This window comes from Saccostrea echinata, unplaced genomic scaffold (assembly GCF_033153115.1).
Source record: "Saccostrea echinata isolate AGI-Se365-2 ecotype Australia unplaced genomic scaffold, CSIRO_AGI_Sech_v1 ptg000009l, whole genome shotgun sequence".
NCBI classification, from domain to species: domain Eukaryota; kingdom Metazoa; phylum Mollusca; class Bivalvia; order Ostreida; family Ostreidae; genus Saccostrea; species Saccostrea echinata.
In genome coordinates, this window is record NW_026889758.1 from 19,569,850 (window position 1) to 19,596,887 (window position 27,038).

Below are 27,038 nucleotides of genomic sequence, written 5' to 3' on the forward strand. Positions count from 1 at the left end.
CATGTCCTTTATAGACTCAAAAGACTGACGCCTTTTTATACAGGGTATATCAGTATCTGCCAGTATCATTTCGTTATACTATGTACTACTCATGAAGGAAGAAGTACCAAAATTATCCTCGGGATAGATTGTCCACCAGCAGAGATACAAATACGGTGGTTAAATTGAAATATGGAGATAACGAAGAGTAATCAAGCTCAAAAGTCCATTGAAACAATACAAATTGGGAGCAGAGCAAACACGGGCCTTTAAAAAAAAAATCAGAAGTGGGATCAGGTGCCATGGAGGAGTAAGCATCTCATGTCGACCGGTCATGATCGGGAAAATCCGTAGACAATCCAGTGTGTAAATAATGGATAATGAATAACAATTAGTATGAAAAACGTCGGTCAGCATTCTACTTAATGATAGACTGTATTTGCTGACAAGGTGTTTTATAATCTACACTACAATCGCTGGTAACTTTGTTACAGTGGATCGTAGACGCGGCCGGTTTTGTTTGACAAAACTAATAGAATAAAAGTTCGAGCGTCTTTTCAACACTGAGTTCAACTCAATCAGTCCATAGTGAAGCAATAACTGAATAAAAGGGGTCGAATAACATTCTTTGTTTTGTAAAAAAAAAAAAAATGGTCGATCAAAATCACAGTGCTATCGTTGCAACATATTGGAAATGAGTTTACACAATGAATGTCATTTTTTTGTTCTCCCCCCCCCCTTTTTTTAAATGTTCATTTTATGGTCTCTTGGTCTTCGATCTCTCTGATTACATTTAAAAAAATGTGTTTGCTCGTTTTGTTGAGTTTAAATTCACACAAATAATAATTTAAAATCGTGGAGAGATGGTCCAGAGATAGCAAATCTAAATATAAAGTCGAATGCAACACATTGTATCAAATGAATCATCTGGTCATTTTAGGAAAACAATACACAATATCGGAAAGATATTTCCCTTTCTGAAACCACAGGAACCCGATAAATCATTAGAATGCTAAAATATACAGTGTCGGATCATTTAGACTGTTTGATTTAGGCCCGTAGCATCGGTTTGAAAAAATCTGAAAGAAAGATGTGTTTGTGAAACACTGATGCTTAAGGCGAAGGTTAAAGTTTCTCAAATGCATGTCAAACTCCAAGGTCAAGGTCAAGAGGTAAAAAATGTTGCTACCCAAAAAAGACGTGTCAATGGATATATATACCTGGTAAATATAAAAGCCCAGGCACCAACCATTCAAAAGTTATCGTCAAGGTTAATGTTTTCAGTGAGTCAAACTCCAAGTTCAAGGTCAAAGGGTCAAAATTAATGGTACGCAGGGGAAGACCTTGCCATAAGAAATACACATGCAAAATATAAAAGCCCTATCACCAACTATTCAAAAGTTATGGCAAAGGTTAAAGTTTTTCAAAAGTATGTCAAACTTCAAGGACAAGAGATCAAATATGTTGGTACCCAAGGGAATGTCTTGTCATCGTCAAGGAATAAACATTTGATATATGGAAGGCATAGCTCTAACCAATCAAAAGTTATGGGCAATGTTAATTTTTTTTGCAGACAAACAGACAGACAGACAGACGGACGGACAGGGCAAAAAGTATAATATATCCCTAAATCTTCGATTACGGGGGCATTAAAAAAAAACTCCTTAACTGTCCGAATCCTGGAATTCGTCAGTGCTCGACCATACAGCAACAAAAAGTGGGGAGGGGGGCCAGCATCTAAAGGAAGACTTACTATAGCAAAATACTATACTCAATTTCAATTCAATTTATTGATTCACCAAACATGTTGGCATACAACCATGTTACAAACGAAATGAAAAATACAGTGTGTTTTCAGATTACTAAAACATATACTAAAGTACATACATATATGCAAGTGTACAAATCAGTGAAGTCAACTACGTTTACAACTTGAAGTTATACATAATCATTATGCAAATAGTATAAACAGTATAATATGGACAGAGATAAACTAATTAATGCATTAAATATATATTATTGTGCTCTATTTTTAGAACGCAATTCAAAACATTCATGTAAAAATTCGCATAGCCTTCTAGAATGAACTGCATTGTCAGGATTACAAAGTACTTTACAATGATTTTCCTTCAACATGTTATCATTTAAATTATAGATGTTCAAGGGGTAATACTTTTTTCGCAAATCTTTATATATAGGACAGTCATATATGAAATGTATTTCATTTTCTACAACATTTTTACAATATTGACAAAAACGAGATTCTTTTGGGATACAAGGCTTTGAATATCTGCCTATTTCAATTTCTACTCAGAAAAAAGTGGGGGCCGGGCCCCCTCCCCTCTCTCCGCGTTTTACGGGCTTGTTAGGTGCGCCCAGTTCCCTGTCGAATTTCTTTTTATGAAAGTTTTCGGAAAAATAAGGCCTATCATACAGGTTTTTGTTTTAGATTGTATCTTGGATGAAACTATTAGGTGCAGGGGAGGGTACTGCACGATGTTGTTGATTTGATATTGTCAACCTATTTAGATCACATAATTAAACATAGAAAATGAGTATATTCTAATTGTAATGCTTTACTTTATTTATAATTGACGATATAGACCACAGTGATTATAAATAAAAGCTAAATTTAGTGACCCTTTTGTCATTGACCCCCCTTGTTGCCATATTGAATTCACCCAAAGACCTCTCAATGGCGACTGTGACGATTTTACGACGTGCACAAGTTCTTATCACTAGATCCGCGTTTGCTTCTCATAAGATAACTCGAGCAATGTCCAGCATGTTGATAGATGACCCTAAGTATTCCTGGTTGAAGGATCTAGGACTAGGAGCCACGAATAAAGGAGTATTTTACGGGGTTTGGGGAGGAACTGGCGAGGTACAAGTTTCGGCTACAAGTATTATTTAAGCATTTGAATATGCGGTATCATTTGTTTAAAATTAGTTTTTATTTTTTATCAATAAATTTATATAGTTTCTTCAGTTCTTTTTAAAAGAGATGACAATTTCTATAATGTGCATTCATCTCTCGTTGTTTTCCGAAGTGAAAAATGTTTTATAGGAGAGGTGTGTGCAAATGAACAATTTTGATTGGCTGGTATAAGAACTAGGTAAATCAGCTGTTTTGTTTTTCTTTCTTACAGGAGGTGACATCATTTTGTCCAACAAACAATCAGCCTATTGCGAAAGTCACACAGGTGAGAAGAAATATATTCAGTATAACTCCACCTTTTTTGTATTCTGTCAACAAGGTCAAGCACAATCTCTTGATTAAGCTATATAGCTTGAAATGGCTATATTGCTCTATAATAGCTTGATAAAGCTATTTATTTGCAGTTTTTCAGAAAAATAATTTTTTTGTAAGAAATAAACAAAAAGTCGCAAGTATTTGACCATTCATACCTGTGCTATGGGCTATCAAAACAACAACCGAAATTAAAGATAGTTCCAACATTGCAGCATTTGAATACTTTTAAGCAAAAGATGAATTTTCATCATTTGAGTAACTGTACACTACCTTGTGTGCGTTGAGATGTGGATAAGTATGATTGCTTCTCATTGTACTGAATTATTACCAATCAGTTATCTTGTTGACCATAATTGGCCTCCTATTTAATTTCATTAAAGAAGTAACTGTATCAATTGCTTTATATAGCCCCAAAACTTTTAGAACTTTGAGTACAATGTCTCCTAAGGAGACGCAATTTTCAGAAGAGTTCAAGGTTGAATATTATCACTGCATCAAGGTGTGACCTTTTATGCATGCTGAGAAAATAACACATTTAAGAAAAAAGTGTGATAAAATAGCTAAATCAAGCTATTCTGAATAGCTTAATAAAGCTATATTGCTAAATCAAGCTATATAGCTAAATCAAGAGATTGTGCCGGACCTGCCAACTACTGTTAAATTCGTTACACTTCTCAGAATTATTGGCTATATGCAAATCCTTGGAAAGAGGCACTGGATTACACATCTACCTTAGAAAAAAAGATGGTCAGACAGGTTCAGCTGCCAGTGGGCAGATTGCTCTATTGGTAGAGTACCTCTTTAGAGTTCAGTGGGTCTGGGTTTGAATCCTGCTCTGATCCATTGCATTGTCTGATGATATCATATGTGTGTAACACACAAAATTGAGCTTTTATTATAGTGTAAATTTTTGCAGTTAAAATTCTAATATTATTTGTTTATAGGCCAGTCCTGCTGACTATGAGAAAGCCATTGTTGCTGTTAGAGAAGCATGGCAAACCTGGACAGAGGTAATGTTCATTGTAAAGACTAAAATTTTTCATCAGCATTAAATATTTTGTGAGTAATACCAGGGATTTGTATACTAAGGGGGTAGGCAAATCTCACAAATCTTTTTCTAAATAAAAAATTTACAGTGAAATTTCACTATACATACTCCTTTAGCAGGTCCAGTCCAAAGACGTTTTCTACTTACATACCTATTTATAGCAGTGTAGGTATTTAAGGGAGCCAACTGGGGTTTTATTGTGTGAAAACTCTTTAATTTTATACCATATGTACCTTACATTGACTTCGGTATACATGCCAAGTTTAGTGAAAATCTACCTTCTGGTTATTTTTAGCTCTACTGGTCAGAGACCAGAAGAGCTTAGCTCTACTGGTCAGAGACCAGAAGAGCTTATGAGATAGTAAGGTGTCCGTCATCCGTCCGTCTGTCTGTCTAGCTGTCCGTCTGTCTGTAAACAATTTTTCAAAACGCTACTTCTCCTACAGTTTTGGTCTGATTTCAATATAACTTTGCACACAAGTAAACTACACTAAGATACATAATTTAGTGCATCGGTTTTTGATTTCGATGAATGGTGTTGCCATGGTTACTAAAAATAGAAATTTCTGTAAAATTCCTTTAAAATGCTACTCCTCCTACAGTTTTGGTCTGATTTCAATATAACTTGGAACACAAGTAGACTACACTAAGATACATAATTTAGTGCATCGGTTTTTGATTTCCCTGAAAGGTGTTGCCATGGTTACTAAAAATAGAAATTTCTGTAAAATTTCTTTAAAACGCTACTCCTCCTACAGTTTTGGTCTGATTTCAGTATAACTTGGAACACAAGTAGACTACACTAAGATACATCATGTAGTGCATCAGTTTTTGATTTCAATGAACGGTGTTGCCATGGTTACCAAAAAATAGAAATTTCTGTAAAATTCCTTAAAACACTACTCCTCCTACAGTTTTGGTCTGATTTCAATATAACTTGGCACACAAGTAGACTACACTAAGATACATAATTTAGTGCATCGGTTTTTGATTTTGATTATTGGTGTTGCCATGGTTACTAAAAAAAGAAATTTCTGTAAAATTTCTTCAAAACGCTACTCCTCCTACAGTTTTGGTCTGATTTCAATACAATTTGGAACACAAGTAGACTACACTAAGATATGTAAATTAGTGCATCGGTTTTTGATTTTGATGAATGGTGTTGCCATGGTTACTTTAAATAGAAATTTCTGTAAAATTCCTTTAAAAAGCTACTCCTCCTACAGTTTTGGTCTGATTTCAATATAACTTGGAACACAAGTAGACTACACTAAGATACATAATTTAGTGCATCGGTTTTTGATTTCCATGAAAGGTGTTGCCATGGTTACTAAAAATAGAAATTTCTGTAAAATTTCTTTAAAACGCTACTCCTCCTACAGTTTTGGTCTGATTTCAGTATAACTTGGCACACAAGTAGACTACACTAAGATACATAATTTAGTGCATCGGTTTTTGATTTCAATGAATAGTGTTGCCATGGTTACTAAAAATAGAAATTTCTGTAAAATTTCTTTAAAACGCTCCTCCTCCTACAGCTTTGGTCTGATTTCAATATAACTTGGCACACAAGTAGACTACACTAAGATACATAATTTAGTGCATCTGTTTTTGATTTCGATGAAGGGTGTTGCCATGGTTACTAAAAATAGAAATTACTTTGAAATTTCTTTAGGAACGCTACTCTTCCTATAGTTTTGGTCTGATTTCGGTATAACTTGGCACACAAGTACACTACACTAAGGTACATAATAGTGCATCAGTTTTTGATTTTGATGAATGGTTTGCCATGGTAAATAAAAATAGAAATTTCTGTAAAATTCCTTTAAAACATTACTCCTGCTACAGTTTTGGTCTGATTTCAATCTAATTTGGCACACAATTAGACTACACTACGATACATAATAGTGTGTATCAGTTTTTGATTTCAGTGAATGGTGTTGCCATAGTTACTTTAAATAGAAATTTCTGTCAAATACTTTCAAAATGCTACTCCTCCTATAGTTTTTGTTTGATTTCAATATAACTTGGCACACAAGTAGACTACATTAAGATACATAATTCTGTTTATTGCTGCATGTTGCAAAGTTTCAAAACCGAGTGCTACTTTTCCTTTACGTACAGACCAGTAGAGCTACAGTCTCATCAGAGACTTCTGGTTTAGGGACCATCTCAGAATACAGGTACATTTACTATAGGATTATACAGGAAAATACCATTTTTTTCGCACTTCAGAGCAAATTATACAAATGCTATTATAGACTATTTGCTCAAATTATATCATTTGATGGGTCATACTATATTGTACATTTTGTGCAAGAAACACGAAATTCTACCGTCTGGTTTCCAGAGGGGGCATCTATAAATGTCAAAATTCATGATATTTTCCCGTTTTTATGGAGTAAAAGAAAACATGACAGATACCACAGATTTACATAAAAAAAATTATAAAAATGATTGTTAGATTCTCATTTTCCTATGTTTAAAATTTCAAGAGCATATATTTCATACTTTTTATTTTATGGCATAATTAATGACCCTGCTTAAGAACTATGGTTATTCATAACATCAAAAACGCACTATTACGACGTCTATCAACCCATCATTTGAAAAATCATTTAAAAAATCAGTTATTCAAAAACGTAATTGGATTTTTTAAACTGAGATTTCCTAAATTTGTTAATTTTTATAAATTATGTAAAAATAGTTGCTTTAAAAGAGTAAATACGCTTTATTTTACTATGCTGCACGAAGTATTGCGCAATGAAAACCCCAGTCGACCCCCTTAAACCTACTCCAGGTAGCTATTTTTACCTACTTTTTGCTTTACAATCATTTTGTGGCCAAATGAATGTCACAATATGGTGAGTACCAAATACCTTGATACAGTCAGACTGACGATGAAGACGATAAAAATTTTGGCAAAAAAATTACTACTTTATAACTTATTATTTATGCTTCAATAACTACATCTAGTTCCATTTTTCTAGAAGCTAGGGATCAAAGTGGTGCATGTAAAATGCCTAAAATGTCTCTCTGTAATAATATTAAAACTTACCTTCAAGCATCCTTAGATGAAAGGTTTTAGGACGATTTGGGATGATTCTTCATGCATTTCATCTCCTGTCTCCATCTTAATCAAGTTTACAAATTTACATCCCAAATTTTGCCGTGCAAGTGCACAACATGATAAACATCAAGTTTGACTGGTTTTAAGTAATAATTATTTCTATTTTTAAAGATATGTAAAAAGTAGGTAGAAGTTGCTACTTTCAGTAGGTTTACCGGTAAATACCTAGATAGCTATTAATAGCTACATAGGTAGAGAAAGTCTTTTGACTGGATCTGTTTAGCTTAGTATTTTTACATCGTATTTTTAATATTAATGGAAGTCCCAGAACGGCAGTATTTCAGAAATTTTGCTGAATTTTGGTGGCTGTTTGCTTATTTTTACAATATATGGCAATACATTGAGAAGATAAATGGGTATTTTGGTTTTGTTGAGTTTTTGAAAATTATTTGAAGGTCCCAGCTCCACAAAGAGGAGAGATTCTCAGACAAATGGGAGAAGCCTTAAGGGAAAAGAAAACTCTTCTGGGAAAGTTGGTGAGTTTGGAAGACCACTAAACACATAATTTTATGACTGCATGCGCTTAGTGACAGATGAACGCTAAGAGTGCAACGATAAACCGTTTGACGGTATATCGCGGTATATTTTTCCATGGTTCAATTCACGATACACTAAACTGATACCGGGGTTCAGTTCAATCGGTCCAGAATTATCCGAATCGTCCGTTTTGTTTCCTTCTTTACAATTTCAAAATGGCTTCTGCGCAAAACGTGAGGTCGACATAACCAGCTGATAATGCATTAACGGCATTTAAACTCATCTACAGCATCTTACAGACCTCAGATTTAACACAGAGAAGGACTTTATGTGATTAAAAGTTATAGATGTGAAGACAAATGATAAACCCTTTAGATCTAAACGTATTCTTTGGTAATACACCATATCTCATCACGCATGTATTTCAATGAAAATTAATTCGCTGTCTTGTTGACTAAAACATGTTAACACGAGAAATATGACAACTGGTTTTCTATGTAAATAAAAGGAATAAAAGAATGAATGTCTTCCTTTTTCATTCCAATTTAAAAGGAAGATTATTAGGAAAGGTCCCTGTAGTTCCCTGTAAATGTTCATCACTGGTTTAGAATATTGTTACAACTCAAAGATCTACCTATCAATCTAGTTCAAGTTAACAAAATGATATTTTAATTATTATCAAAAATATGAACATTTGATATAACCCTGTCAAGTTAAAAAAAAATATGATGACAAACTTGAAAGACTTTTTAACCTTGTCATGTATCGTGATACGTATCATATCGTGAACTAAATACTGTGATACGTATCGTATCGTGAGGTTAGTGTATCGTTGCACCCCTAATGAACGCCCTTAAGTTGTAAAATCCTAAGTTGTATAATCCTCATAGTTAGATATTCTACACAAATCCTTAAGATGTGAGAATAGTTGTTTTTGACTACTTTTGAGGATTTTTAAATTTCTATGACTGTAATCATCAGTATCAAAAGAACGTGCACCTATCATATGGAAAACAGTACTGTTTTGAAGATTTACTAGTGAAAATATATTCAGAGCTCCAGATAATTTTTTACCTCAAAGTGTATTCACTCCCTGATTTTCAAATCAATGCAGATTTTGCTTTCCAGCAAAATAATCAAAAAGTATATTGTTAATCTATTGCTCTTTTGACATCCAATGTGATTTTTAGCTTGTTATCGAAATAAGCGTTTTTGAAAGAGGAATGTAAAAAAAAAAATAAAAAATAAAAAAAAGGGGGGGGGGGAGTTTCTGCATTTATCAATTAGGTTAATGAAATATATTAAGTTTTGCTATATAGATTGTTGGCATCGATCGAGGTAAAAGTTTTAGAGTTACTCCCTGTTTGCATTAAAAGTCGCATGGCGCTTATTTATAGCAAAAGAGTTATGTGGAAAGCGAAAAAGCATTTATTTTCATACAATTAATAAAGGTTGTCGGCGGACTTTAGATGATATTGCTACAGAAAATTGAAAATATAAAAGGACTGTTTAATAAACAGTGATAAAGGATAATTTAGACACCATGCATGTTTTTGTGGAATTTAGACAATTTCGACGTGTACGCATCAAGAACGAAAATTTGGATGTTATATGAACAATGGAAATCTGTGATATTTTCAGACAAAATACGAGTATATTTAATATTCAAAACCTTCTCCCGAACTGGAAATCGGCCTAGGTTATTCCAAATACGCTTATAAATCAAAATTTCCTTTTGATAAAAATTCAAACACTGAGCTGACCTCAGTTCACATAATTAGTACTTGTATCATTCAATCCCTCGTACATGTACGCAGTACTTTTGTAGTGTAATGCTTATTTATGATTGCTAATGCGTAATTGTATGCCCTGTTTTAATTTTTAATGCGTATTTTAAAAAATTCAATGCATATTTCTGTAAATACGCACCTTATCTGGAGCTCTGTGTATTGCACAATAATGGAATGAGGATTCTTTCTAGTGTTGATTGAATAAATGATCAATGATTGAATTTGATACACCCAAGATTGACAAACTTCCAGTAGTTTGTAAATTGAAATATGATTTTTACAGAAATCTGTAAAGATCACATGAAAATTGGTAAAACATATACACTGGATTTTGTAGTTACCATGTTTGTATTTTGACTGTAGGAGTCCCTGGAAATGGGCAAGATTTTACCTGAGGGGGAGGGAGAGGTCCAGGAATATATAGATATCATTGACTATGCTGTGGGTCTGTCCAGAATGATTGCAGGCCATGTGTTTCCCTCAGAGAGTAAGTGAATCTCCTTGAATAAATTACTTTTTAAAGGCATTTTATCTGGTTATAAAACTAGGAACATGTAGTACTGAAGTTGATGATCCATGTTCAGCTGTAAATATGATATGCTTTGAATGTTGTCTATGCACATTAACCTCTTGAAATTCCTAAAATGTTAGTCCTCTACAAAGCACAACCTTTAGCTCACCTCAAGGGAGATGGGGGAGCTAATGTAATACCATTGGTGTCCCAGATTAAAGTATTTGGAGTAGATTTCTTTCCAAGTACTTCCATGCCCTATATTGATCAGAGATGCATGGAGGATGCTTCTTGTATGTTACCTTGTACCACTTAGGTTTCAGATGCTGCAGTTTCAGCCAAAGAATGACCAGCTTAATGTTTTTGGAGGTGGTTAAAGTTTTGAGAGCAGGTCTCATTTTCAAGTTACTATAAGACCTATGTTTACCAAACTTGAACATTCTAAGGATGCACACTACCAGACTTGTTTCAGATGCTGGATCTGACCTACATTTTCCACATGAGTGACTAGGTTAACGTCACTAGATCATATACCAGGTTCATTTCAGTGTAACCTCTAGCCCTATCTGGACAAACTTGAATGAATGATGCATCTATCAAACTTGTTTTGGATGCTAGATTTGACCGTAATTTTCTGGATGATTGACTAGATTAATGTTTTTGGAACAAGTTTATTTCAGTGTAACTTCGAGCCACACTTAGAGCAAACTTGCATTGGTGTTACTTCTATGGATGCACACTACTGGACTTGCTTAGGATGCTGGATCTGACCTACATATTCCAGATGAGTGACCAGGTTATCAACAGGCATCAACAACAAGTGAACAGATTAAGTTTATAGAGCAGGTTCATTCCCAGGCCTACCTGGACCAAACATGTTTAGATGATGCATCAAGGGATGTACACTACCAGGCTAGCTTTGGATGCTGGATCTGACCAGCACTTTCTTGATGAGTGACCAGGTTGTAGTTTAGAGGAAGTCCATTCCCAAGTAAATTCAACCCATCCCTGGACCAAACTCACATAAATTTTGCATCTCTAGAGATGTACACTATTACTACATTATTTGTTTAGTTTGGAACTTGCCTTAATTAAAAATATTATTTATTGAGGTGAGCTCTGTAATCTTTGATTGCCTATGTTTCTATATGGTAAGTTTTTCTTTATTGTTCTGCATTTTGTATTGCCATTATTCTTAACCTGATTATTTCTTTTACAGGAAAAGGTCACATGTTACTTGAGCAGTGGAACCCACTGGGCATTGTTGGAGTAATTACTGCATTTAACTTCCCAGTGGCGGTTTATGGGTGGAACTCTTCTATTGCTCTGGCCTGTGGAAACTGTGTATTGTGGTAAGGAGAACTTATGAGGTGTACCTTTCACCGCACATGAATCTTAAAAATTCTATATCATGGTCTTTAGGTTTTTCTTAAGGTTCTAATATTACAAAGTATAAGTGTGAAGTTTTTGTTTAGTGAAGACCTCAGTTAAGTACTTTTGCTTTATATTGTTTTTGTTATGTTGTATCAGTACTAATTGTTGACTGACTGTTACAGGAAAGGTGCTCCTACAACACCCTTAGTCAGTGTCGCTGTTACAAAGTAAGAGACTTCACAATCAGCTGACTGAATTAAACATTATTGTGCATGAATTGATTTTAAAATATTCAAAACTTGGTGTAAGGGCACTGTATATAATTTGATTATATGAAGGAATTATGAAGTGCTCTGATCAGAATGTTCAAGTATTTTACAAAGATTTTTCCTTATCTTGGAATACTTATGTTTGCACAAAAAAGATGAATCCTGTTAAGAAAAATAACTTACCTAGTTTATCTTCTTGATAAAGGCCATTATATTTTCATATTTACACTATAAAAAATTACGGTAAAATATTTCTCATGTTAAATAAAGAGAATGAATCATATTTTTGATTTATCTCAAGAAAGGTAATTGTTTATTTTACTGTCAATACTTTGTAGAATTCTGGAGACAGTACTAAAAGCCAACAATCTGCCAGGGTCTGTATGTTCCCTGGTTCAAGGAGGGTCAGACATAGGGTTAGTAAATCAATGTCAATGCAGACATATTTATTTCTTCAACATTATGAATCGTGGATTATTTTAAGTTTATGATTATTTTTCAGAACATTGATGGCAAAAGATGAAAGAATCAACCTGTTATCTTTCACTGGGAGCACACCAGTAAGTAGTTCATGTAAATGTATATCTACTTTGCCAACATAAGTATTTTTGTATGCCTCATTAGGAAAATTCAAAAAATTGTTTGCCAGTATACAGTATTGATCCTTAGTCCCCTTATATCCAGTCTCAATTATAATATACAGTAGATATTAAGTTTTCATTATAACCCCCCCCCCCCCCCCCCAATAAGTTGGGGGGTTGTTATGTAGGAATCACCTGTCAATCTGTTAGGGCAATCTTGTCTGGACTATAGCTTTGTAGTAAAGAATCATTGGAAGCTCAAACTTGGTATAAAGATTGTCTATGACCAGAGAGCATGGCTCAAGGTGATTCCAGCAAGTTCAAGGTCACTGGCAGAAGCGGTATAAATTTTTTGTCTACAACTGCTTTTTGGAGAAACATACTTATCACAAATATTGCATATGATTTAAGGGTTTGTATTGACCATGACCCAAGGTCATTCCAGCAAGTTCAAGGACACTGGCAAAAAAAGTGTTTCCAGTATTTGTATCCTGACTATAAATCTCAAATGGAGATTAAATGGAAGTTGATGCTTGACACAAAGATTGCGTATGGTGTAAAGGTGCTTCATAATCTAACCCAGGGTAATTTTGGCAAGTTCAAGGTCACTTTGAAATGACAGTGTTTTTGAATTTATAGAAAACTGATGCATTTGAGTTCATTCAGCTGTAGATTTAAATAGCATACCTCTTGATATGAAATATAAACAGTGTATACCTAAACATCAATGAAAGTTCTTTCATTAACTGTGAAGTTGGGGCTGAAATATTAGCTATCATGGAAGAAATTTCTTTTTTTAAAAATGGGTACAGTGATTCAATTTATGATATTAGTGAGAGGAGCGAGCTCTTAAAGCAGTACCTTGGCAAAGAGAAAATTCTGAATGTACACATTGATCCAAATGAATTTTTTCCACACTATACTAAACAAGGCTTCGCAAATTACAGTTCCTGCAATCCTTTGCCCAAAAATATGTTCTTGCGATAGAAGTTCACATATGAAAATGAAACTCTTCTTGCATAAGGAAATTGCAGATAGATCATTGATTGAATGCTCTTAATCCAAAAAAATTGTTGTTTAAATTCTGTCATGTAACTTGCATACATCATATAACATCATAGTAAACCTTCCAAATGTCTCATGCAGTTTGATGAGGCAAATCTTAGTTAAAAGTAATTAGCTATCCTGTTATTCTACAGAGCTTGCTCATATGGTGCACCATCAACATATTAATTATGATCAAGATACATGTAATTCAGATACCATTGAAAAAATTACATCACATTTTCACCGTAGACAGTGTATGTAGTCTTCATGGGTCTGATTGATATTTTAATGAAGTATATAATAATGTTTATAATAAAATCGAATTTTTAAATTTTTTTTTTAGAACCTTGACTTATTGGATGTGAAAAAATTGGAATTTGTTATCTCAAAATGTTTACACACCATTATTTATTTCCAGGTTGGAAAGAAAGTAGCTTTAATGGTACAGGAACGATTTGGTGAGCTCAACTTAGGATTTATCAATGAGATACAAATAATTTAACATTTGTATGAATTAATATATTTAAAGATCAAATTAACATCTAACTAGTTTACCTGAACTCGATCCCTTTCATCAATTTCAGGTAAATTTCTGCTTGAACTTGGAGGAAATAATGCCATTGTTGGTAAGTAGTCACACTTTTCAAGATTCATATTTTAGTTAACTGTGTTGTCTGTAAATTCTGACATTAAATGGTTTGTATTACAGTAAATGAGGATGCTGATTTGGACATGGTTGTGAGATCAGCTGTGTTTGCGTGTGCAGGCACAGCAGGACAGAGATGTACGACCACCAGGAGACTGGTAAGATTTGGAATGAAGACATGAGGATTTCAATATTGATAGGAAATACTGTAAAATCATTTATTTTTGAGGGGTCAAATTTTTTTGTGGTTTGTGGAAAAATTATTGGTTCCTTGGGATTTGATTTCTTGGTTGACAAAGTGAAGAGGTGTTATATATCTGAATTTAATATTTCTTGGAGGACATATAAATAATTCTCAATCTCTACATACTATGAAAACAACGAAAATTAAACCCCACATAATATTGGTGATTTCACAGTATACAACACTCTGAAGAAGACTAAAAAGATGCTGTTATGATATCATTTTACATAAGATTCAATGATTTCTAATAATTGTGATTCTTCTATCCAGTTTTTCTTTTAAATATCATCTAATGAACATAAATTTCTTTTTAGGTTTTACATGAGAAAGTCCATGATCAGATTGTTGAGCGTCTGGTGAAAGCCTACAAACAACTCAGAATCGGAGATCCATTGGAAGGTAAGTTTTCTGAAGTGAAGAAAATCTGCATCAGATTTATACATGCTCTATATGTCAGTAAGAGAGATTTAACCACTCTTTACAGATGGGACACTGTATGGTCCTATGCACAGCCAACAAGGAGTAGATCTTTATTTATCAGCTATAGAAGAGGCAAAGGCTCAAGGAGGCAAGATAGAGTGTGGAGGAAAGGTAGGCACAATTAGGAAAATAGTTTTTTTTTTAATTATCAAAAACCTGCATTGAACTAAATGATATACAAGATCTTAAGTAATCCTTTTTTTTAAAAAAAAAAAAATTATGTCCGGGCATTTTAAAAAATATATATATATTAAAATGAATCCAGTCGATACAGTAAAAGTTGTCTTGTACTAACACAGATTTTACAGATATAATTAACTGTTTGGGGGGTCTCCAGCAACATTCTGAACAATTCCTTGTAAAATGTTATGGTTATAATGGACTCTAACAAATTTATGGATTTAGCGAGTTGATTTTGTGTCCCATAATTCCAATCTTTGATGACAAAGGTCCGAAAATTTTAAAATAAGCAAACATTCATTTTCGTAGGTATTTATCATTTAAACTTTATCAAACAGAAAATTTTAGCTCTCCAAGATAGTTTTTGTATAAAATACTTTAATGAGATTGCCCAAAAAGAGTGTTTTTGAGAACTGTTGCTGAGGTGCTATGCCCCACCCAAACCAAAAGGATCATTTTTGATTTCAATGAGTATATTTGGTAGTCATAAGGATGAAGACATGTACATATATATTGCAAATTTGCTACTTGTATTTTTTATGAAAATTTTTTTATTGATGTAACAAATTTAGGATATAGTGAAGTAAACTGCAAATCTCAAGGACCTCACAATAACCAAGTTTAACTGTATATCTAAATACAGTAAACATCTTTTATAACGTATCTCAAGGGACTGTGATAAATCCTACATTATAACCAGTGTACGTTATAAACGGAGACCGGAAGTACTCAGTACACCTTTACCGTAAAAAGTTTTCAAACTGCTAGTGTGTTATTAATATTTTAAAGTATGTATAGATTGTAAATGATTTACAAGTATATTTGGTTTCGTTTCTTATATTAAGAAAGATTAATATTCAGTAAATGATTTACAAGTATATTTGGTTTCGTTTCTTATATTAAGAAAGATTAATATTCAGTAAATGATTTACAAGTATATTTGGTTTCGTTTCTTATATTAAGAAAGATTAATATTCAGTAAATGATTTACAAGTATATTTGGTTTCGTTTCTTATATTAACAAAGATTAATATTCAGTAACGTTTTTTTATTGATCGTCAGATCATATAAAAAGTCCGTAATGTTAGCCTGTTTAGCCTGATATCATTTATTTACAAAAGTCTCCAGAGTTGCCAGAGTAGTGAAAACTTCGGACTAATGTCTGTTGATCGTCTGGGTAGATGGTATGCACGTGTCAGGCATGGCCTCGTTGTCATCGCGGTTTACTGATATTGAATCACTGTATTTTTCTTTCACTAGTTTAATTAAATCATTTTCAGTTATATTGCTATTTACTGACTCAGATAATTTTTATTCAAACAATTTTTTATGAATACATCTACTCGATGAACTTTATTCAAACAATTTATTATAAATACAGCTAAACTTCCAAATCTCAAAACACGGATATCTCGAATACCCCGGATATGTCGAAGTAAGGCCGCGGTCCTGACGACATTTGCTTTATAAATGATTAAAATAAACCCCTCTATGTCGAACACGGTAATGTCGAACACCCCGGTTATCTCGAAGTAAAATTGTGTACCCGTTCACTAAAATCACATGCGTTATCTCGAAGTCAGGATAATTTTCCGCTCTGATGATCAAGTCCGTTAGGTAAAGTGAATGCTCTATTGATAACACCCACCTGTCTGTCACGCTCGGGTTACCTGTGTTCCTGTGATCAACAAATAATAGCGCGTTAATTATACAAAGTGTATGTATGGCTTACCTTGATTTTAATTATGCAAGCCAAAGGTTGTGTGTATTAGTCTAATGCATACACGTGGATGACACGTTGTTTTGTGGCTTGGGTACGTTTATCTTGATAATCGCTATTTAATGCTATGTGAAATAAGCGCGCATACATAGTTTATGCATATGTGAAAATTATAAAGATCGAAGTAAAACAAAATTCTGTAATTTAATGCAATTAGAATTTATTTTTCCTATATGAGCGTGCAGAATTTACAATCGTCTATACACACCATCATGTGAGCGTGTGTCGCAGTGAAAACTTGTGCTATAGTGCCCTGTGGTTCAGTGTTGTTCTATTGTAAGACAAAAGTGTGTGATTCTTCTTTTGCATTTGATTTTATTATGGTAAAATAATTTCTTTTAACTGATTATACATATATGAACATGGTTTTCTAATAATAGAAAATGTATATTTCCTTTTCTTTATTCTGACAGCAACCGGTTTTAAAATTACAATGCATAGACGATATCTGGTTATGTATACATGGGAAACGATGCTAGAGGTTGACTTGCCGGGTTGGTAGAAGGATTATACTTCTGTGCATATCATACAAAGTTTTTATTTTGTGAATTATAAAGAGGATGTAAAAATCTTTTTATTGCTAAATAAATGTACATGCATATTAAAGAAATCGCATACAGAATTTCAAATAAGAAGGAATTTGACATGTTTTTACTATTAAGTAAATATTCAATGCACTAAGTTTATTTGAAGTTCATTTGAATTATAACCCTCGATATATCGAACCCCCGGATATCTCGAAGTTCAGCAACGGTCCCGTCAACTTCGAGATAACGAAGTTTAACTGTACATCTACCTGATACAACAAAGAAACCTCGTTAGAAAAACACCCAATACGGAGAAGATATGAAGTCAACAAACCGTGACTAATCCGTCGTCACTGAGCTGATAGAAAAGGTGTGAAACCAGGTGTCAGAATACGTTACAAGAGGTGTAATTAAGTAACGGGACCAAATTTCTAATACTTTATAAGCGATACTACGTTATATACAAATACGTTGTAAGCGGTGTTTTTAGCTCACCTGAGCTGAAGGCTCAAGTGAGCTTTTCTGATCAAAATTTGTCCGTTGTCTGTCGTCGGCGTTGGCGTCGTCGGCGTCGTTGTTGTCGTAAACTTTTCACATTTTCATCTTCTTCTCCAGAACTACTGGGCCAATTTCAATCAAACTTGGCACAAAGTATCCTTGGGTGAAGGGGTTTCAAGTTTGTTCAAATGAAGGGCCACGCCCTCCTCCAAGGGGAGATAATTACGAAATAGCAAAAAATTAATGGCATTATTGAAAAATCTTCTTCTCAAGAACCAGTGGGCCAGGAAAGATGAAACTCATGTGGAATTATTGTCAGGTAGTGTAGATTCAAGTTTGTTCAAATCATGACCCCCGGGGATAGGGTGGGGCCACAATGGACGATCAAAGTTTTACATAGGAATATATAGGAAAAATCTTTAAAAATCTTCTTCCCAAGAACAGCAAAGCTATGATTGGTCATATTTATTTGAAAGCATCCTCAGGTGGTGTAGATTCAAGTTTGTACAAATCATGACCCCCGGGGGTAGGGTGGGGCCACATTGGACGATCAAAGTTTTACATAGGAATATATAGGAAAAATCTTCAAAAATCTTCTTCTCAAGAACAGAAAAGCTATGATTGGTCATATTTATTTGGAAGCATCCTCAGGTGGTGTAGATTCAAGTTTGTACAAATCATGACCCCCGGGGGTAGGGTGGGGCCACATTGGACGATCAAAGTTTTACATAGGAATATATAGGAAAAATCTTCAAAAATCTTCTTCTCAAGAACAGAAAAGCTATGATTAGTCATATTTATGTGGAAGCATCCTTAGGTGGTGTAGATTCAAGTTTGTTCAAATCATGACCCCCAGGGGTAGGGTGGGGCCACATTGGACGATCAATGTTTAACATAGGTGTACATAGGAAAAATCTTCAAAAATCTTCTTCTCAAGAACAGCAAAGCTATGATTGGTCATATTTATGTGGAAGCATCCTCAGGTGGTGTAGATTCAAGTTTGTTCAAATTATGACCCCTGGGGGTAGGGTGGGGCCACAATGGACGATCAAAGTTTTACATAGGAATATATAGGAAAAATCTTTAAAAATCTCAAGAACAGCAAAGCCACGGTTTGTCATATTTATACGGAAGCATCCTCAGATAGTGTAGATTCAAGTTTGTTCAAATCATGACGACCACCCCCCCCCCCCCCCCCACTCCATTTTTAGGGTAGGTTGGGACCACTTATGCATTTAAGCTTTTCAATACTAAACTGATTTTTCCTTTTTTCCTAGCCACAGTGCTCAGGTGAGCGATGTGGCCCTTGGGCCTCTTGTTTCCAATGGAATATAGAGGCAATTTGCTGGGACTACGGAATGGCTACTTTATATCCGGAGATACTTTATAACAGAGTACGTTATAAAAGAAGTTTACTGTAACTGCTGTTGTCAAGTCTGAATTCTTTGTATTTATTAATAGAAAATTGACAGACCAGGAAACTTTGTGGAGCCTACCATTGTAACTGGACTGAAGCATGATTCCCCAATTGTTCTGAAGGAGACATTTGTACCTATTGTATATGTAGTAAAATTCTCAGTAAGTGCTATTAATGACTAAAAATCCATCTTAATAGAAATGTTTTATACATTTTATTAGCTCACCTGAGCTGAAAGCTCAAGTGAGCTTTTCTGATCACATTTTGTCCGGCGTCCGTCTGTCTGTCCGTCTGTCTGTCTGTCCGTCTGTCTGTCTGTCTGTCTGTAAACTTTTCACATTTTTGACTTCTTCTCAAGAACCACTGGGCCAATTTCATCCAAACTTGCCACAAAGTATCCTTGGGTAAAGGGGATTCAAGTTTGTTCAAATGAAGGGCCACGCCCTCTTTCAAGGGGAGATAATTAGGAATTAGTGAAAAAATAATGGCAACATTTAAAAATCTTCTTCTCAAGAACCATAGGGCCAGGAAAGATGAAACTCATGTGGAAGCATCCTCAAGTAGTTTACATTCAAGTTTGTTCAAATCATGACCCCCGGGGGTAGGGCGGGGCCACAATGGAGGATCAAAGTTTTACATAGAAATATATAGGAAAAATCTTTAAAAATCTTCTTCTCAAGAACAGCAAAGTCATGATGAGTAATATTTATATGGAAACATCCACAGGTAGTGTTGATGCAAATTTATTCAAATCATGACCCCCGGGGGTAGGGCGGGGCCACAATGGAGGATCAAAGTTTTACATAGAAATATATAGGAAAAATCTTTAAAAATCTTCTTCTCAAGAACAGCAAAGTGATGATGGGTCATATTTATATGGAAGCATCCTCAGGTAGTGTAGATTCAAGTTTGTACAAACTATGACCCCCGGGGGTAGGGCGTGGCCACAATGGAGGATCAAAGTTTTACATAGAAATATATAGGAAAAATCTTTAAAAATCTTCTTCTCAAGAACAACAAAGTCATGATGAGTCATATTTATATGGAAGCGTCCTCAGGTAGTGTAGATTCAAGTTTGTTCAAATCATGACCCCCAGGGGTAGGGCGGGGCCACAATGGAGGATCAAAGTTTTATATAGAAATAATATATAGGAAAAATCTTTAAAAATCTTCTTCTCAAGAACAGCAAAGCCATGATGAATCATATTTATATGGAAGCGTTCTCAGGTAGTGTAGATTCAAGTTTGTTCAAATCATGACCACCGGGGCTAGGGCAGGGCTGCAATGGACTATCAAAGTTGTACATAGAAATATATAGGAAAAATCTTCTTCTCAGGAACAGCAAAGCCCAGATTGTTCATATTTATATGGAAATATCCACAGGTAGTGGAGATTCAAATTTATTCAAATCGTGACCCCAGGGGGTAGGGCGGGGCCACAATGGAGGATCAAAGTTTTACATAGAAATGTATAGGAAAAATTTTAAAAATCTTCTTCTCAGAAACAGGAAAGCCCTGATTGATCATATTTATATTGAAGCATCCTCAGGTAGTGTAGATTCTATTTTGTTCAAATCATGACACCCGTGGGTAGGATGGGGCCACAATGGAGGATCAAAGTCTTAAGTAGAAATATATAGGGAAATTTCTTCTTCTGAAGAACTGCAAACCATGATTAGTCATTTTGATGGAAGCATCCTCAGGTAGTGTAGATTCAATTTTGTTCAAATGATGACCCCCAGGGGTTGGATGGGGCCCATTGGGGGATCGAAAGTTTTACATAAGAACATATAGAGAAAATATTTCTTCTCAAGTACAGGAAAGCTATGTTTAGTCATATTGATATGGAAGCATCCTCAGGTAGTGTAGATTCAAGTTCAAATGATGAACCTGGGATAGGGAGGAGCCACAATGGAGAATCAAATTTTTACAAAGGAATATATGAGAAAAATTTTTTAAAATCTTCTCAGGTACAATAAAGCCATTTGTTATATTGACATGGAAGCATCATCAGGTAGTTTAAAATTCAAGCCCCCCCTCCCCCCCCCCCCACCCCCAGGTAATCTTTTCAATACTGAACTGATTTGTGCTTTTGCCTAGCAAATGTGCTCAGGTGAGCGATGTGGCCCATGGGCCTCTTGTATATTTTCTGATGACCAAAATTCATTTGCATATAAGACATTCAAGAAATAGTTGCATCTATTTAGGTTTTGTTGATTTTGATGCATAATCTCTTCACAGAATCTAGATGATGCTTTCAAGATTAACAATGAAGTCAAGCAGGGCTTATCCAGCAGTTTATTCACCAAGGATATGAATGCCATATTTAGATGGCTGGGGTGAGTTTTTATGCAGAAAATTGATAGTTTTTTTTTTAAAAACTCAGATGTGTTAAATCTTTACATGTTTATGTATTTAAATATTTTTAGCTCACCTGAGCTGAAAGCTCAAGTGAGCTTTTCTGATCACATTTTGTCTGTAGTCCGTCTGTCTGTCAGTCCGTCTGTAAACTTTTCACATTTTTGACTTCTTCTGAAGAACCACTGGGCCAATTTCAACCAAACTTGCCATAAAGCATCCTTGGGTGAAGAGGGTTCAAGTTTGTTCAAATGAAGGGCCACGCCCAATTCCAAGGGGAGATAATTAAGAATTGGTGAAAAATTGGTGTCATCTTTTAAAAATCTTCTTCTCAAGAACCATTGGGCCAGAAAAAATGAAACTTATGTGAAACCTTCATTACATAGTGTAGATTCAAGTTTGTTCAAATCATGACCCCCGGGGGTAGGGTGGGGCCACAATGGGGTATCAAAGTTTAACATAGGAATATATAGGAAAATTCTTTGAAAATCAACAAAGCCAGAATTAGTCATATTGATATGGAATCATCCTCAGGTAGTGTAGATTCAAGTTTGTTCAAATCATGACCCCCGGGGGTAGGGTGGGGCCACAATGGGGGATCAAATTTTTACATTGGAATATATAGGAAAATTCTTTGAAAATCTTCTTCTCAAGAACAACAAAGCCACAATAAGTCATATTGATATGGAATCATTCTCAGGTAGTGTAGATTCAAGTTTGTTCAAATCAGAACCCCCAGGGATAGGGCGGGGCCACAATGTGGAATCAAAGTTTTACATAGGAATATATAGCAAAAATTCTGAAAAATCTTCTTCTAAAGAACAACAAAGCCAAAATTAGTCATATTGATATGGAATCATCCTCAGGTAGTGTAGATTCAAGTTTGTTCAAATCATGACCCTAGGGGGTAAGGCGGGGCCACAATGGGGAATCAAAGTTTTACATAGGAATATATAGAAAAAATTCTGAAAAATCTTCTTCTAAAGAACAACAAAGCCAGAATTAGTCATATTGATATGGAATCATCCTCAGGTAGTGTAGATTCAAGTTTGTTCAAATAATGACCCCAGGGGGTAGGGCAGGGCCACAATGGGGGATCAAAGTTTTACATAGGAATATATAGAAAAAATTCTGAAAAATCTTTTTCTCAAGAACAACAAAGCCAGAATCAGTAATATTGATATGGAATCATCCTCAGGTAGTGTAGATTCAAGTTTGTTCAAATCATGACCCCCGGGGGTAGGGTGGGGCTACAATGGGGGATCAAAGTTTTACATAGGAATATATAGGAAAAATTTTTAAAGATCTTTTCAAGAAAGGAAAGCTATGATTAGTCATATTGATATGGAAGCATCCCCAGGTATTGTAGATTCAAGTTTGTTCAATGCATCCTCCAGTAGAAGGGTGGGGCCATAATGGAGGATCAAAGTTTTACGAAAGAAAATATATAGGAAATATTTTTAAAAATCTTCTTCTCAAGAACAACAAAGTCATGATTAGTCATATTGATATGAAAGCATCCTCAGGTAGTGTACATTCAAGTTTGTTCTTATCATGACCCCACCCCACCCCACCCCCAACCCCCAGGGTAGGGTGTTAGACATCTTTAAAATTCCTTTTTTAAAAACAGCAAAACCATGATTAGTTATCTGAATATAGCAGCATCCTCAGAAGGTTTATATTCAATTTCATTCATAACATGGCACCTGGGGGTAGGGTATGCCTAGAACAGGCGATCAAAGCTTTATATGAATATATAAGAGAAGAAATCTGCTGATGAAGAACAGCAGGGCCATATTGACTCAGGTGAGCGTTGTGGCCCATGGGCCTCTTGTTTTCCAGACCTAAGGGTTCAGACTGTGGCATTGTAAATGTGAATATTCCAACAAGTGGTGCAGAAATAGGTGGTGCATTCGGTAAGAAAAAACTGGATGCTTATTGAGATAACTGCAAAAAACAAAAAATGTCAAACTTATAAGTCAGCTCATAATGAAAAAAGTATAGGTAAATAGGTAAAGAATTTTCCCCGAAGTTAATGTGGGTGAAACTTTATCAAAATTCAAAGTTTAATTTATTCTAAATTGCATTTCTTGTAAAGTACATTTATCATACAACAGAAGTTTATAGTGTAGATATGATAATAATGTTAATTTTGTTACTATATAATGATGATAATGTTGATTTTGTTTCTATGTAATGATAATGTTGACTTTGTTTCTATGTAATCATAAAGTTGATTTTGTTCCTTTGTAATGATAATGTTGATTTTGTTCCTATATAATGATAATGTTGATAATGTTGATTTTGTTCCTTTGTAATGATAATGTTGATTTTGTTTCTATGTAATGATAATGTTGATTTTGTTCCTATGTAATGACAATGTTGATTTTGTTCTTATGTAATGATAATGTTGATTTTGTTCCTTTGTAATGATAATGTTGATTTTGTTTCTATGTAATGACAATGTTGATTTTGTTCCTATGTAATGATGGTGTTGATTTTGTTTCTATAAGGTGGTGAGAAGGAGACTGGTGGAGGCAGAGAATCAGGAAGTGATGCCTGGAAGCAGTACATGAGGAGGTCTACATGGTAAACATCTCTTCATTTGGAAAGAAAAACTTGATTTTGCGCTAACCTGAACTGAAAGCTCAAAGTGAACTTTTCTGATCACATTTTGTCCAGCCTCTTTCTGTCATAAACTTTTCATATTATCAACTTCTTTGTACTAAAAACCACAGGGCCAATTTTAACCAAATTTGCCACAAAGATCCTTGCGTAAATGGGAATAAAGTTTGTTCAAATGAAGGCCATGCCCTCTTTCAAGGGGAGATATTTAAGAAATAGTTAAAATTGGGTGGGTTCCTTAAAAATCTCAAAAACCACTGGGCCAAAAAAGATGAAAACTTATTCGGAAGCTTCCTGACATAGTGTATATTCAAGTTTGTTCAGATCATGCCCCCAGTGGATAAGGTTGGGCCACATTAGAGATTAAAGTTTTACATGGGAACATAAAAAGAATAATGATTTAAAAATCTTCTTTTCAAGAATCCCTGGGCCATGATTAGTAATATTAATATGCAAACATTCCCAAATATCTACATTGCATATGTATTTATAAAGTGTGTCGAAAGCTTTGGCATTCAGAAATTCCAAAACGCGGACAGGAAGGTCAAAAGGTTAAAGTTATGATTTCATTTTTACATCTTAAATGTTGAATGCCATATAAGTGCAACATCATAAATGAAAAAATCATGCTCAGGAAGAGTAATTGCTGCTCCCTCAATTTAGCTATACAAGTGCAGTGTATCATTTAAACAGGTATATTGTAATCAAAGAAGTGATATTTTATCAATCTACAATGTATGTGTACCATGTAATTAATAAAAATAAGTAAAATCAAAGTTTTGAATTTTAGATTTTGGATGTTCAACGTGTCCTAGCATGGACAGCTATTCAGAAAAATTTTTAAAACGCACTAATGCATTATTCAAATTGACACATTGATTGTTCAAAATTTAAAATTCAGCACTAATATAGTGCAGATTCAAATTTGTTCAAATCATGGCCCCCAGCTAGTAGGGTGGGGCCACATTAGGGGATCAATTGTTTAAATTGAAATTTATCTGGATTAAAAAATTCTTTTGCAGACTTACACTAGATTACATTCTGAAGTTGTGTGTGTCTATTTTTTTTAAATATTGAATTGTGGGGTTCAAGGAAGGCCAGAAATAGGGGGCGATTTTTACATACTGCATTTTAAGTTCCTTTGCAGATCTTAATTTCATTTTTAGTGGGAAACTTGAACATTTATGCATAAATGGAGTGGTACCATTTGTGGACTTGTATCAGAAGTCGTATTGTAGCACCATGTTCACTGTTGACAGCATGCTTACTAGTATTCTTGATTACATCCAAAATAGAAATTCCCTTGATGAATATAAGCTTTAACAAGGCTATATCTGGTTGCTTGTCTGGAATTAAAAATGTCCAGATGAGCTAAATTTTAAATAAGTTAGGATTAGTATACATATAGTACTGTATTTAGATTCACTTTTTACTCAATTGTGTCTTTTTTTTCAGCACAATTAACTACAGTACGGAGCTTCCCTTAGCCCAAGGAATCAAGTTTGAGTGATCTCGTAAAAAACACAAACTCTACAAAAAATGTTTCTGTGATATAACAGTTTGAAGTGCTAAACAACATTATAGTGCTAAAGAAGGAAAACTGTCCAAGGAGAGAAGAGATTATTTTGATAAAAAAAAATGCATGTTTATAAGAATGGCATCTATTATTTTAACATTGAATACATGCAGAAATTTTAAGGAAAAAATGAAATCGTGTTTTTGATTTTTTTTTTCTTTTCATTATATGTATTTTTTAAATGATATTTTTTGGGTGTTAAACGTGCCAATCTATACATTTTCTGTTACTTGGTTATGCTGGTCAAATCCTATATTCCACTCGTGTGTCATGTTTTTTGTGTCATTTTGCTTTACAAGAAGTAAGAAACTGGTCATTTAAAATTTCATCTGATTATGTAATGATTACATGTATTCTACAGAATCTCAAAAAGTACATGTATTTTGTATGAAAAGTTGAAGTATGCAATAAAGTTTGTGAATGTCAGTAACAATTATTTTAATAATTCAAGGGGATTTTTTGTTGGTGTTGTACATGTTAATTTTCATCAGTTTGTTCTCTATGTGAACATTCTGGATATGTCTGAAAAGCAAGATACCACTATTGTAGTTCTCCACTGGCATGTGGTGGCGTCTCCATATGAGTGAAAAGTTCTCGAGAGGGACGTTAAACAATAAACAAACAAACAAACATAAAAATATCTAGGTCAAGTTCTGTTTTGGGAACGATCGAGCAATTTTTGTCAGAGTTATGCCCCTTGGACTTGGAAAAATTCCTATTATTTGGGGGGGGGGGGGGGCATAGGTGTTTCACAAACATCTCTTGTTATACTCGCTCTGGGAGACGCATTCTATTTTTTTTTTCATGCATTTCACATAAATAAAATACGTATATTTTTATCTTCTATTTCTATGCTCACATTTACAAACAATTGAATTATAAACGTATTTTGTAGTATATGTGAATAAAAATTTCACGTGGATTCCCTGGACCAAGACTATAGTAACTTAGATGTCCATACTTATCATATATTGGCCATACCATGCTAAACATGTGATGGTTTTGTGATGGGATTTCAATCTATTATTTAACTCGGAAAAAAACATCCTTTCTTCATGTGAGCATGGAATATCTTTTTTAAAACCTATCTTTGTATTTTTTATAAAAACAATGGAAATGAGTTTCAATATTGTCTTTCCCGCATTTCAATATAACGATAATTACCTCGTAAATTGACTCGAACCACGTGTTTGTAGTAAAATGTAAACATATAGTAAACCATCATAATCTGCTGTTCATTTAGCGGATT

At 34.3% G+C, this 27,038-nt stretch overlaps 1 protein-coding gene across 1 annotated transcript; it reads left to right on the plus strand.

Annotated features, from left to right (window-relative positions):
* The first annotated feature begins 2,657 nt into the window (after window positions 1-2,657).
* LOC133181976 (alpha-aminoadipic semialdehyde dehydrogenase-like) lies at window positions 2,658-26,215 on the plus strand. Its single transcript, XM_061316655.1, has 19 exons — window positions 2,658-2,863; window positions 3,129-3,182; window positions 4,177-4,242; window positions 7,806-7,886; window positions 10,041-10,164; window positions 11,408-11,540; window positions 11,745-11,789; window positions 12,170-12,247; window positions 12,334-12,391; window positions 13,878-13,917; window positions 14,044-14,085; window positions 14,169-14,263; window positions 14,664-14,748; window positions 14,834-14,940; window positions 19,276-19,392; window positions 21,472-21,569; window positions 23,431-23,504; window positions 24,102-24,177; window positions 25,669-26,215. The coding sequence occupies exons 1-19, from the start codon at window positions 2,675-2,677 to the stop codon at window positions 25,721-25,723; spliced, it is 1,617 nt and encodes a 538-aa protein (XP_061172639.1). The 5' UTR covers window positions 2,658-2,674; the 3' UTR covers window positions 25,724-26,215.
* Window positions 26,216-27,038: the final 823 nt, after the last annotated feature.